At 36.5% G+C, this 14490-nt stretch overlaps 1 protein-coding gene and 1 long non-coding RNA gene across 2 annotated transcripts; one reads left to right on the forward strand and one right to left on the reverse strand.

Annotated features, from left to right (window-relative positions):
* The first annotated feature begins 3381 nt into the window (after nucleotides 1-3381).
* On the forward strand, nucleotides 3382-5330 carry LOC148691834 (uncharacterized). Its single transcript, XM_088682745.1, has 3 exons — nucleotides 3382-3931; nucleotides 4574-4723; nucleotides 4846-5330. The coding sequence occupies exons 1-3, from the start codon at nucleotides 3434-3436 to the stop codon at nucleotides 4930-4932; spliced, it is 735 nt and encodes a 244-aa protein (XP_088538871.1). The 5' UTR covers nucleotides 3382-3433; the 3' UTR covers nucleotides 4933-5330.
* LOC137736531 (uncharacterized) lies at nucleotides 4746-9471 on the reverse strand. The gene is made up of 4 exons (XR_015954861.1): nucleotides 9248-9471; nucleotides 8697-8825; nucleotides 6212-7481; nucleotides 4746-5338 (listed from the first exon to the last, which is right to left on the reverse strand). It is a non-coding gene; the product is annotated as an uncharacterized LOC137736531 (long non-coding RNA).
* Nucleotides 9472-14490: the final 5019 nt, after the last annotated feature.

Consider the following 14490-nt stretch of genomic DNA (forward strand, 5'->3'; position numbering starts at 1 on the left):
AAGAGTAAATTGTAGCAATGGTCTCTTAACTTTAACTCAATTGGAGCAATGGTCCTTCAACTAAAAATCCATTACCATTAGTCCCTCAACTCATCAAAACGTACAGCCATGGTCCCTCAACTAAAAATCCATTACCATTGGTACCTTAACTTTAATCCAATTGGAGAAATAGTCCTTCAACTTTAACCCAATTGAAGTAACGGTCCCTCAACTTTATTCCAATTGTAGTAATGGTCATTCCAAAATAACTCATTTTGACAAAATTCTGACGAAGTTGACGAAAATGACCATAGCTACACGTTTTGATGAGTTAAGGAACTCCAATTGTACCAATGGTCCTTCTAACATAGCTTATTTTGACAAAATTCTAATGAAGTTGATGAAAAAAACCATAGCTACACATTTTAATGAGTTGAGGGATCAATGATAATGAATTTTTAGTTGAGAGACTTTTGTTACAATTTACTTTTTTCAAAATCCCAAGCCTAAACAATGTCGTTTGGCCTGGGAATGAATGTGCTTCGGCCTTAGGTTCTAGAACCTTACGACAAGGTTGCTTAAATCTATGTGAGGTTCATGATCTCCTGCACCAGGTTCGCCTGCCTCGACTATATTTGTGAAAATATAGGTACGCCGAATCATTATCAAGTTGTAAGGACACAAGTGCTCAAAAGATGCAAGTATCTTTATGGTGAATGTTGTTAGGCCATTTGAATGCCGAACTTTGAAATGCACCTAGGAATAAATAATCATACAACACTTCACTCAACTGGGAAGCTGGATGAAATGACCTTGTTTGGTGTAAGAATCAAAGACTCCTCACCAACCAAGACTTGGATAGATAATCAACTAAACTTGAAGTAGTGTTGTTAATCCAAATTGAATTTACTTCTGAAGCACCTAATTTTATGGCTCCAGTGCTGTTAATCTAAGCTGAAGATGTTGCAGGTCATCAACATAGTGGTGTTACTCCAAACTAAAGCTATGTTGACAGAGGGGTTAGTTAATTATTAATTTCTCAAGGTGTGAGAAAGACTTGTTAGAGCAAGGTTTTGCGCAAAGTGTACGTGTGTTGAATGGCAGGTCCTCTTCTCATTACAGAACCATTTCTATTTATAGGGGTACGTTTGGTGATGACCAATCATGCAGAAGTAGAATCCCAAGAAAACTATACTTCTTCTGCGTGTTTCTGGATGTCTATGATATTATCCTTTCACTAAACAAAACTAATCCGCAAATGGTCTTGGACACTTCGACTTGAACTAGGATTTAAACTTATTCCTCCTTTGCATTCGATTCATTTCTTATCTGATCAGTTACAAGTCTTGATTCTTAGAATAATTCGAACCTTCTCAAAACCTATTCTGATCCTTAGCACTTTCACTTCAATTATAACTTAGCCGAATCATTTCACAATATGATCCTTTAAGAATCCTACTTCTATCAGGACTCAGCCGAGTTACATCACGAGCAAGTGATCATCTGACTTGGGGAATCACTGCCGGGCAAATAATCACTCTCCAACTCGAACCATCCACCTTCGACCTAGACCCAGTATTTTAGGCCCAAACACTAACATATTAATTAAGAATCTACAACAGCTGATACAATTTGATCACAGGAATAAAAGATGTTATTCTTACCATCTATTTGTACCATCTCTCTAATATTTGGTGGCCCACATATTTGGTAGCCCTATTTCTATTAAAGAGATGATACAAATAGATGGTAAGTGTAACACTACCCTACATAAAATTGCTAATTGCGTATAAGGCTTTGTTTGGTGTCTAGGTCGTTTCTGATACCAACCTATAGTCTCTTGGTCGTCGGGAAAGCATAATTTTTTTTTCTGTAGGTGGACTACTAGTACTGCCAATACAATGACCAAAATGAAATTTCGAGTAAACTACGTTGGCCATTAGTGTGATTCTATCTTTTTATTTGGCAAACTTTCAAGTTTCAGCCATATTACCATATTACCATTAGTGTGATTCTATCCTTTTGAACTTGCAATTTGTGTGAATTTTTTATGTCTAGGTCGTTCCTGATCCCACCCTACAGTGTCTTGGTCGTCGGGCAGTACTGCCAAATACAATGACCAAAATGAAATTTCGAGTCAACTACATCGCCATTAGTCGATTCTATCTCTTTATTTGGCGAACTTTCATGTTTCAATCCATATTTACCATTTTCGTGGACAAAAAAATTTAAAAAAAAAAATTTATTCTCAATTTGGATCTTGTCAGCATCCCTCGATTATTGAAATCGGTGAAAAGCGAGTAGATGTGACTAGGGATGTATTCGATTCAAATTTTGAGGAATTTTAAATTTTTTAATGAATATAGAAGTATTCAATAAGTAATTATTTGAAATTTTAAGTGTATTTAATTAGATTTTTAAAATAGTTTATTAAAATCCTTAGAAATCTGGATGTATTCAATTAGGATTTTAAAGAAGTTTATAACATTCAAGATGTATTCAATTATAAATTGATTTTAAAGAATTTGAGAGAGTTGAGAAATTAAAGGGGATTAGAGAGATTTCGTAGTGTATTTTAAAGCATTCACAAATCCTACCTCTCCCCATGAGATTTCAAGGGAATTGAATAAACATTTTTTAAGGGAATTGAATCAACATTTTATATGAAATTAATTAAACTCTAGAAAAATCCATGAATTTATAAATCCATTAAAGTCGCTCAATTTCGCAATTGAATACATCCCTTAAGTAAACATGTTAGACTAGCTGTCCTGCAAGTTTAGAGTACAACCAAACCACATAGAAAATTTAAAAGCAAAACTCTCACTTTATACTAATAAATAATTCGTTACATATTGGTATTTTCCGTTAACTTATACAATGGCAGTCGTAGTGATATATCTGCATTAGATTGGATTACGAATTACTTGAAAGGCTTTTTCATTTATATGCCTCATTAATCTTTTATTTTTCTTTCCAAACTTGCAATTGTTACCTTTTTTTTTCCTGTAGTTTGATTTGGTGTCTCAACTCAATTAGTTAGTCAAGAAAATCGTTAATTTGACTATTGTGAAACTAGAGTCAAAACAAAGAAAACTTCGAATTTCAATGAAAACGTTACACCAATCAAATCAATAATTTTGATGAAATGAATAATATGTGACACCAAATAAAAATAAAGAGAGAAATCACTCAAAAGTGATTTTTTTTTTTTTTTTTCAATGAGAGTAGCACGTAAGTAAGCTCATTGTTTGGAAGCTTCAAGTTTGAAGACGAAACCCCACCACCGAAGACTAATGCTATGGACCATATATAGCGCGTAATTAGGCACATCACATGCGAAAGTTCCTTGAAACCTAACCTCAAAACCCTAATCCATAGTATATATACCACATTCTAACTTCCCTTAGTGCAACTCAATTCCATATCTAAGAATCAAGAACTTAGTTTTAAAATGGAGGATTTGCGCCAAACAGCATTAGCATACTTCAATGATGCGTCAAAGCAAATTCAACGGTTGGTAGGTGAGTTTTTCTCCGAAATGGATGTTGACGGCAATGACCGAGTGAGCTTTCAAGAGTTCACGGAATACATGGAGAGGTATGAAGATTGCAAGCATCTGTGCAACTCCCTTTTTTTTGAGGAACTAAAGAAGGAAGGACATGAAGAGCTTGATTTCGTGGACGTGATGACTCTCTTCTACATTGTTTATAGTGGAAAACCTTTTTGTAACGGGCAGTGCAAAAAATTTATCAAGGGAGTTTATTTCACTTGTGTCAAATGCTTTGACGATTATGCAACTTATGCCACCAACACGTTCAATGTCTGCCCTTCTTGTTATGCCGATAGCAAATATGTCCATGACCACGACACACTCCTTGATAGCTTCCTGCTTCTTCAAAGTAAGAGGATGACAGTTTTGAACCAACAAGCAGCGTCAGTCACTAATGAGGTACATATAGATAATATCGTTCTATTTTATATCTTTTTGTTTCCCTAGACGATGTGACAGTATTTGTAGTCTTTGTTTTATTGTATTACATCTATTGTTCTATATTACATATGAGCAATATCTAATTCCTTGTTTTTCCATTTGCTTGAACAATTTGTGCACCTTTGTTTTATTATTCTCCCTAAGAAGAACTTGTTTTGAAATATTGCTTTGTTCGGTGTTCACCAATATTTGTAGCCTTGAATTCACCTGCATATCTAAATTCTCCTCTGGACATTACAATAGCAGTGAATCCGTAGCATTCATCCTCAACCGATCATGTTATACATTAAGAAGGAATTATATATTATAATCCACTTGCTTTTGAAGCGTAAGTCTAAAGTGAAACTTTTCAAAAAATAAAAACAAAAAAGCAAAAAAAACTGTTAGATGAGTTATAGTCCTTACATATTTACTTATTTGACTACGCAATCACCTGGGAAAGAGTCCAATATTTTCATTTCAGCTTCGTAAAACTTGTCTTGTCCAAAAAAAGAAATCATAAAACTTAATGAATTTTAGAGCTGGCCTTGGTGGGCCGTGCCGATAATTATTCAGCAATTATTTATTTATTAATTAATTCTCTATTTTATGTAATGCTAGTCAAAGGCACTCGAGTATGGAACTACATTGGAGACAAGCAATTCTTCTTCTCCAACTCCTCCAGCTCCTCCTCGTCCACTCACACCTCATGCGCCAAGTAGTTCCGATACATCCAATGCAATGGTTCTTGTGAATCCAAGTCCTAAAAATGTAATTAGATGCCATTTACCTCTTTCTTATTATTATGGACAGCCTAGCATTCTCATACACACATGCATACTTCTTAATTGCTGACTCAGTAACCATTTTTGGGTGCGGGTATTAATTTTCAGAGGGCCGGGAGGAAAGCATTGAAGACGATAGAAGTGCTACTGGCCCTGGGAAATATCTTTGCTGCCACTCAGTGCACCATCATGTGAAGATCTTCAACCAATTATACCAAGTTCAATCAACCTGGCAGTTGTAACCAAACCGAGTTTTCTGATAGTAAACTCGATAAAATGAAGGGTTTGATCACAAATAATGCCCGACACGTGGGGAACTCATTTTCGTCCAGAAATTATGTTTCAAATGGATCAATGTCGTCTTCTATGTTTTCCTTGTTGGAAAATATTAGTATTTACGGTTATTTGAGTTTGGTTGTTAGTTTAGTATATGAGTTTAGCTCATCCGAATTAGAGTTTCTAAGTTTTTCTCTCCATAAATATATCTTATAGTTTAGTGTGAAGTTAAATTAGTCACGATGTAGTCTCTTATGGTTTTGTAGCCATTCCAACATTCTCGTTTGTTTAATAATATGACATTCTAGTTTGTTTAATAATATTCCTATTAGTTTGTAGTCTTGTTTGTCGAACTCTGAATTATAACAGCTTATCATCTAATTTCAAACGATTTAATGTCAAGCAACTACGCAAGTAGGCAGAAATTGGCACCCCTTAAAATAAAATATAGAATTCAAACACTAATAACTAAAAACATTAAGCTTTACCCAAAACTTCAAAAAAATTTCTACAAATGCCAAAATTTGCGACCAAAAACTTATGCCCCTCACTTCATTCAACGTTGAATGAGATCTTTAGAGCTAAAGATCCGAACAGAATAATGGTGAGACTAGTGTAGATGAGGTAGTAGAGGTGTTTTAGTAGATTACCATATTGTGAGAGTCAAAACATAACTTTTCCCACACTTTACACTTTTCCCAGCCACAGTAAAGAGTTACTCCACGACATCTTCACTAGTACAGAGTTCTTTGCCTCCATTTGATGTTGATTGGCATGGAATCCACATTTTACATTTTGCTAGCTATAAAGGACACACTAGAGTATATTCTTTTACAGTGGCTGAGACTGTGTGTAGGGAAAACTATATTTTGAATCTCTACATCATCTTCACTAATCTCAACATTCTTCTCTTTGAATCTGTAGCTTTGAAGATCTCGTTCGACGTTGGATGAAGTGAGACGCGTAAGTTCGTGGGCGCAAATTAAGGCATTTGTAGAAAAAGCTTCGAAGTTTTGGGTAAAGCTTAAAGTTTTTAGGTATGAGTGTTTGAATTTTATATTAGATTTTAAGGGTGCTAATTTCTCACTACTCGCGTAGTTGCTTGATATAAAATCGTTCGAAAATGGATGATAAACTGTTATAACTCTCTTTTCACTTGTATCCGACTGGTTTTGGAGGTAATACTTATCTTTTTAACTAAACAAATCTGGAACATTTTTACCATTCTAGTTAACTTTGTATTGTTTAATTTCCAGTTATAACTATTTCAGTTTAGGATGCAAATAATATTTTGGAGACGTAACAATGATGGTTTTGATGAATAATGATTTTTAGTGATTCGTCTTTATTCTTTTTGTGAACTTATTGTTCTATCTCCTTTGCTTATTTAGCTTAATTCAAGTCCCTTATCAGCGTATTTGTTAGTTTGAAAACTTTGATTCGAGTCCTTTATTATTTTACCCTGACAACTCATCTTAACAATATGTAATACGTCCTGTTAATTACTATCTCCAGACTTATCCATATCCTAATTAACCCCAATATATTGTCCTAAACCTCCTAAACCTATCATGTATACCACGTAGAGTAATTAATTTGATTTTCAGATTTTAGTTCTATATCAACACTGCACAACTGTGGACAAAACCAGTTAGAAGCCACGACAAATTCCATTCCGTATAATTGTTTAGGGTTTTACTCTTTGCACCCAGAAATCAATTTTTTGTTTGGTCTTACTACCCACGGAACGCAAAAACCAACTTTTTCTTTCGATCTTTGTACTCATATATACTAGGTCACATTTATATGAATAAGCAATATAGGGTGCTTATTCTTCATCGTATAGTTGCGTGGAAGGCTTTTTTACCTTTGCTTTTTTATGCCAATTGGAACCAGATGCTCCTGTTTAATGCTCCTAAATGCCAATTGGAACCAAATGCTCCTAAATGCTCCTGTTTAGTATAACTAGTTTGTATGCAGTGCATGCAAAAAAAAGTGCTAAGTTCTATATATACAAGTATAAAGAGAGACGGAGAAAGAGTAGTTAGTGTTGATGTGTGGAGTTTAGATAGACGTGAATTGTTTTGCCAAGCTTATGATTATCAAGGTGAGTCGTTTATGTAATGTGTTGCAGGTACTAGACCATAAAAAGTATTTCATAGAATTTTCTCCAATTAAAAGAAAAGAATCGCAACAATGTAAACTGAAACAGAAAGAAACAGAGTTAATTCACCTACGAGATCAACCTAGCTAATATTGCAAGAGGCAAGTGATAATGCACAATTGCATGGGACATAAACCTAAAGTACGAAGGCCAGAAAAAAATTTAATTACCCTTCTCTATTTCCTCCATCAATGATCTCTGAGAATGAATCATACTCTGGAGTCTGCCTTGCCATGTTATCAAAGGAATGGCTAAACCACGATGTTTCTCCCTCCATGATCAAGAGGAGTAAATTGAAAAGACCCTGAACACAAATATAACACACAAAAATTCTTATCTAGAAAATACAATACACAAAATTATGTTAATGAGATTCTCTTACCATTACTCATTAGCGATCGCGAGATTAACATCACTAACAATATATTTGTTTTGAAATCCATGGTCCAAACCAATACGAGTCGGAGACTCAGACCAATTCAAAATTGACGAATTAACGATGGCATATCAATTCCAGATGACAGCTATATTTACTCTCTCATCTAATATGATTGACTGATTCACGACACAATAATCATCAGACAATACTGCTCACTTCTACCTTTAATAATTACACAAGGGGAATGAAACATGATTCCGATTAATCAAAAGGCTACACATAAGCAGAAATCTATCCACCTTCCAAGATTTTTATTCGTTATTCCCACAGCAAAGATTCATTATCCAGAATCCAAATCAATAATCATTCTAAAATAAACGACTTGGTAAACCTTCAGACACTCCAATTGAAAAGCAAAACAAAAGAAAGGACTGTAGATGCAGCCAGAAAGTACATACGGTCTAGGTAATTGAATACCGGAAATTCGATACAGGAAAATCCCATATCTTCAAAATTATGGATGTGACAGAGAACGCAGCATAACCAAATTATATCTTACAGAAATTCTATCTCGTACCAAAACAGAAAAATCAAACACACAACTAATGAACCACATGTAACATTGCATGCAATGATGCAAACCCAGAAGAGAAATGATATCAAAATAACACTTCTCAGCAGCATATGGCCAATACTAATTGCAGAAGTTTACAACCCACATCCAAAACAAGAGCAACAAAATAAAAAAGGGGCCTTTATAATTAGATTTGAAAGCAAAAACTTGTGCTTTTTCAATGAAATCAAACCCTAAGAGAGATTTGCGACTTCAAATATATTCAATAAAGTTAGATGAAAAGCTATTAGCTCTACTTGAGAAGGGTTATTTTTTCGTCTTTCTTACACTAAAATGGCGTATGCGCTGTTGTATGCATTGAGATTTGTGACTTCAATTCATTTACAGTACATTACATGCTACTAGAGAAGGGTGATTAAAATTTCAATTCAATCTGTAGAACTAATTCCATCTGCAGAATTCAATCACCACACAAGAAACTAAAGCTGACATTGGAGAAGTCCTATTTTTTGCTTACTGGAAAAGAAAACAATCGACTAAAAAGAAATGCATATTAGTCCACTGACATTTTGCGGTTGTTAAACAGAAGGTCTCACGCTGGCAGTTTCGCCAAGGATGATTATATTGTTGACATTTCGGATGGGGACGATGTTGAAAGCTGCCAATCCCCATTAACAATGAACTTGTGGTAATACCTGCAGAACATCACCTTATCATTGCTTAAAATGAAAATTAGATGAGCTCATCGTGCGACATTTTCAAGATTAGCTAGTATAAGAAAACTTAAAAAGATTGACAAGAGCAAAGCATTGGCCTGATAGAAAATTCAACACTAAGCGTTAACGAAAAGCATTAGATCTCATGTTTTTATTCTAATCTTAAAAATCGAAATAACGCAAAGATTTTCGCTTACTTTCCTTTCTAACTACAGCCGTAGCACACTACTATCTTGCATTTAAAAGCGATTTGATAATTCTGATCTGAGCTTCAGCCATGCAATTAAACGTCAAAAAAATCAAGATTATTCATCAGACTTCAACGCTAGATTATCGAAACTGGTTCGCAAAAAAACTAAGCCTAACCAAAATTGAAATTTAATTTACCAACATTATCATACCTTGCTTCCAATGACGACTACGGCTGCGTAAATCGGAGATGCAAATTGTGGAATCAAACTTGAAGTTTTGGAGATGCAAATTGATAAAACCCAGCCAAGGATCGGCTCAACCTTGATCGTTGGACATGGAAGCACGAGGAAGAAAGGATAAACAGTAGAGAGAAGAAGAAATCCAAGTTATTTCTTTCTTTTGTTACCGTTACAACGGAAAGGCCAATCCTTATAAAGCCGAATACCACACCTCAAATGTATGAATGCCAGCTCGCAATACAGAACAGACTTATTTAAATCTAGCCCAATAACTAAAAGCTATTATAAATTGGCCCAATTTCATTAATTATATAATAACTAATTGTTGCAGAGCCTCATGTACTTATAAAAGGAAATATTAGCTTGCCGCTTGAGACTCGCTGCAGCATTCTTTGAAATTCAAACTCATCAAGTTGTGAGTAATTAACGTTCTAGCTTCCCGTAACTTTTCAAATAAACCAAAAGCCTATCCAGGCTAAAAGGCTTGTCAGTTGTCACCACCAAACGTCAAACACCACGTTCTCCATTCCATCACTTAATATGTCAAAAGCTCACGGCACCCCCATGCTAATTGCCTAGCCATCATCTCATTTTTTACTATTTATCCCAAAAAGCATCTTAAATCTTTGGCAGCTAGTTTACTATTTCTTCATATTTTAAGTGTATTTCACTTCAATTCAGGAATGAGATGATTAAAAACATTTATCTTCTTTTTCTTTTGTTCATTTTAGTTCAAGACAAAAATAAGTGAACATCACACTGAAAATCTAAAGTCATCGATTTTCGAGGCATATAAAAAACTTGTGCATGTCTATTTTAATTTTGACGTACCTTTTAATGGGTTGTCCTATTCAAACAATATTTTTTACTTCTCACAAACTTCTTTTTAATTTTTGACACATTCCGACCTGGAATGTCTACTTGGACTCCAAAATCGAGTTGTGTTGGCCGACGGACCTGGACGGTGACAAGGCCATAAAGTGAAGTGTAGAGGAAAAAGGATGTAAATAAATTTAAACCTAAAATTGCCTAATCAAAAGAATGTGCGGGTGAACGGGATTGAACCTATTTCACACGTGATGTCAGAGCATAAGACAGTATAGTAAATAGGATGAGGGTTATACCACTAAAGATAACCATCTCCTAAGATTTGCCAGAATCCTCGTTTACACGTAAGCAAACCCATTAAACCTAGAGGGGCGAAAAACAAAGTTGAGTGGGTCAGCAAAACAACGTTTTGTACAAAAACCTTTGTTTTTGAACATACTAACGCATCGCCGTAAAACAAGTATAGTTTCCTTAAAATCATACTACGTATAAGTATGAAGATTTAATGTATACGTACAATATATATATGAAATATGCCACAACAGAAGTAATTCACAACAATAGAAATATAGGCATGTGCTTGACAAATATACTAGCACGCAAGTCGGAGTCACTTATGGCTCATCAATCTATACTAGCACACAAGTCAGAGTCACCTAACGTGACAGACTGGGTGTAATAATAATATATGTTCTAGATCTACGATCACGTGAAGCTTGCGCTAAGCGCAGTCACCTGACCTGTACGATAGGCTAACACCTAATTTGGATCCAAGATGAGCATGGGTGCAGGAGGTGAACATACACGTGAAGGCTGGCCCTAGCCCCGGGCGGGAGCACTAACACCGGGGTGTAGTAATGATGAGCTAACTATATGAATATATGAATGCCATACAATTCGAATCAATATAATAAACTCACTTGAATTTACCTGCGCGTGCTGGAGAATCATTTTAGTATTCTACCTCAGTACTTTCTATATAAGCAAGTAAAATGCTTATGAATATGCCATAGCCATTTTATAATTCCAATCACAAAGCAACATTTACCAAACTAAACTAAAATTATGGCATAATAGGCGTAAATCCATTTAAATGCATTTGTGGAAACTATAATTCATATATATATAAAAGTAAATTGCCCACTCACAAATATGCAGTCGAAACGAAGTCTCCAAACCTTGCTTGACCCCGTACGTCCTCGGGATACGTTTCCCCTATATGTGAAATTACTAATTAACTTAGTTTAATAACACATAAACGGAACCTTAAATAAAACCTTCGTAGATTGTTCAAACACAGGGTTTGAATATACGAAATCGATCGACTCAACATCACAAACCTACACAAAATTTCAAAATAATTTTTGGACGCCAAACGCGCCATCCACGTAGAGGCCTAACGACCATTAGGAATATTCCGTTAAAAGGTAACAGAAGTTAACGGCATTTGTGAACACGAATTTTCCTGAAACAAGAACACGTGTACAAAATATATTTTGTATTAATGATTTTGGGGTTACAATCTCTTTTACAATTTGACCCTCTTATTCTATCTTCGTAAGCGTAGATCTGTGAATGAGCTGTTGATCCAAAGGGTCGTCGGGGCTTGGTCTAGGGATGAACAGTTGTGCAGATTTGTTGATGTTGTTGATCCAAAGGGTCGTCGGGGCTTGATCTTAGGATGAACGGTTGATGAACGGATCTTCAAGTGGTTTTGGGCTTAATCTTGAAGAATGGGTATGTGGATTTGTTGGTGTTGTTGATCCAAGGGGCCGTTGGGCTTGATCTTAGGATGAATGGTTGATGAACAGATCTTCAAGGGCTTTTGGGCTTAATCTTGAAGGAGGATTTGACGAAGAATGAAGAGGGCTTTCTTGATCTTTCGGGATTTGCTTGAGAGCTTTAGAGTTTCAAAGCTTCAAGGTTTTGGTGTGATGTGAATTGGTCTCCTTTCCTCCTTTTATCCCTTGATGGAGAAGCCCATTTATAGGCTTTGAGAGTGAATCACCACCATCCATTTTTTTGGTGATGTAGGTGAAATGAGTGGAGTTGGTAGGTGAAGTATGTGTGTGATGTAGGTGAAATGAGTGTGTGATGTAGGTGAAAAGAATAAAGGTTGGAATTTTAATGCATTGGTCAACATTTATTTCACTGAAATTTCAATGTCTACAAATGCTCCCACTTCAAGGCGCGTCGTATACATGTGATTGTCATGTGTAGAAGATGCGTTTTGAAGTCCCTTAATGAAGATGTCGATCTAAGGGTCGTCGATGCTTGATCTTGAATTGGGTTGGAAATTTCTTTGTATTGATCTTGAATTGGGCTGGAAATTTCTTCATATTGTGTTTTGAATTGGGCCGTCGATGCTTAATTTTGAATTGGGTCGTCGAGTCATGTGAGCTTCCTTCGTATTGTGTCTTGATGGTGTTTGCGATCATCTCCTGTAGCTGCTGGATAGAGAGAGATCTCATGAACGTCGTTGCTTGGTCTAGCTTCAACTTCTCTTCGACTTTCTCCGCTGGAAGCTCCTCTTCTTCGTCGACTTCTTTCTTTAATGAACCAACACTTGGGTCGACTTTCACGTTGAGCCGCGCATCTAGTTGGTTAACGAGTGCGGCGATCTGCAAGTCATTCTCTTTCACAGTCCATTTGAGCTTTACGATTGCTTCATTCATTTGAGCTAGTCGCTCCTCGATTGAAGTTGCTCTAGTGTTCGTGACTTGCATGGTTGTGCTGTCGCTCGAGTCAGCATTGGAGAGTAGGGACTCTGAGTATTTCCTCGGGCTCTCCTCTCTGGGCGCCCTTAGCGAGGCTAGGGTGATCACGGGCTCGTGCCTCAGGTGCTCTTGTTCCTTCAACAAGGTTAATGCAGGGGCAGAAGCCGCGGCAAAAAGAGCTCTTGCTTTGCTTTGGGTTGTGATGCCTGAAGTGTCACCACTTACGGCGAGGATGTTCTTGTTCTTCGCTTTGGTTGCTGGAACAGCTTGATCCTTTCTTGATGCCATTTGTGTTTTCTTGTGGATTTAAAGATTGAGATGAAAGGTAAAGATAGTTCCACCAGGCCTGCCAAATTTGTGAACACAAATTTTCCTGAAACAATAACACATGTACAAAATATATTTTGTATTAATGATTTTGGGTTTACAATCTCTTTTACAATTTGACCCTCTGATTCTATCTTCGTAAGTGTAGATCTGTGAATGAGCTGTTGATCCAAAGGGTCGTCGGGGCTTGGTCTACGGATAAACAGTTGTGCAGATTTGTTGATGTTGTTGATCCAAAGGGTCGTCGGGGCTTGATCTTAGGATGAACGGTTGATGAACGGATCTTCAAGAGGTTTTGGGCTTAATCTTGAAGAGCTGGTATGTGGATTTGTTGGTATTGTTGATCCAAAGGGTCATTGGGGCTTGATCTTAGGATGAATGGTTGATGAACGGATTTTCAAGGGCTTTTGGGCTTGATCTTGAAGGAGGATTTGACGAAGAACGAAGAGGGCTTTCTTGATCTTTTGGGATTTGCTTGAGAGCTTTAGAGTTTCAAAGCTTCAAGGTTTTGGTGTGATGTGAATTGGTTTTCTTTCCTCCTTTTATCCCTTGATGGAGAAGCCTATTTATAGGCTTTGAGAGTGAAGCACCACCATCCATTTTTTTGGTGATGTAGGTGAAATGAGTGAAGTTGGTAGGTGAAGTAAGTGTGTGATGTAGGTGAAATGAATAAAGGTTGTAATTTTAATGCATTGGTCAACATTTATTTCACTGAAATTTCAATCTCTACAGCGTTACTTGACGCCGTTAGAATATTTCGTCAAAGTTGATGAAATATTCTGTCGTCTTCTCTGGTGGTCCTCGCCAGTCACCGCCGTCCGCCACTGTCTGAACTCACCAGAATTTGGAAATTTTCACCGGTTTCTGGGTAAAATTTCAAACCTTCATATCTTCTTCATTTCTCAACCATTTTTTCACAAAATTAATTTGGAAATGAAGCTTATGAAGAGTAGAATCGTGTTATACCTTTTTGAAGTCCAAAAAGTGGACGGAGGTGGTTTGCAAATGCCTTGAAAGGTATGGCCAAAACTAAGACTTCTTGAAATTGGGTGGTTTCACGTCAAAACTTCCTCAAACTTGTCTTAGGAACCTCGGGGAGTTGTGTAGAGGCTTCCATGAGTCGTAAAACGCCGTGACTCGGTCTGAAAATCGTCAATCTAGAATTCACCGAGTCGGAGCTTCCGACTTGGTGAGTCAAACCTCAACCAAATAGAGATCTGGTTACGAGTCGGAGCTTCCGAGCCTTTTGGTTGGTTTTATTAAACAGGCGTATACCGTATTAAATAAGCAGGCTGGTTAAATTAATCAGGCGCTTATTTAGTATGAGTGAACGCCAAACAC

Source organism: Pyrus communis, chromosome 13 (assembly GCF_041283825.1).
Source record: "Pyrus communis isolate YQ-2024b chromosome 13, ASM4128382v1, whole genome shotgun sequence".
Classification (NCBI taxonomy): Eukaryota; Viridiplantae; Streptophyta; class Magnoliopsida; order Rosales; family Rosaceae; genus Pyrus; species Pyrus communis.

What these genes read in the sequence shown, in the direction of transcription:
- LOC148691834 (XM_088682745.1), top strand. Translation starts at nt 3,434, where the DNA reads ATGGAGGATTTGCGCCAAACAGCATTAGCATACTTCAATGATGCGTCA. An exon ending in CAGCGTCAGTCACTAATGAG is followed by an intron (nt 3,932 to 4,573) that starts GTACATATAGAT and finishes ATGTAATGCTAG; the next exon opens with TCAAAGGCACTCGAGTATGG. An exon ending in TGAATCCAAGTCCTAAAAAT is followed by an intron (nt 4,724 to 4,845) that starts GTAATTAGATGC and finishes ATTAATTTTCAG; the next exon opens with AGGGCCGGGAGGAAAGCATT.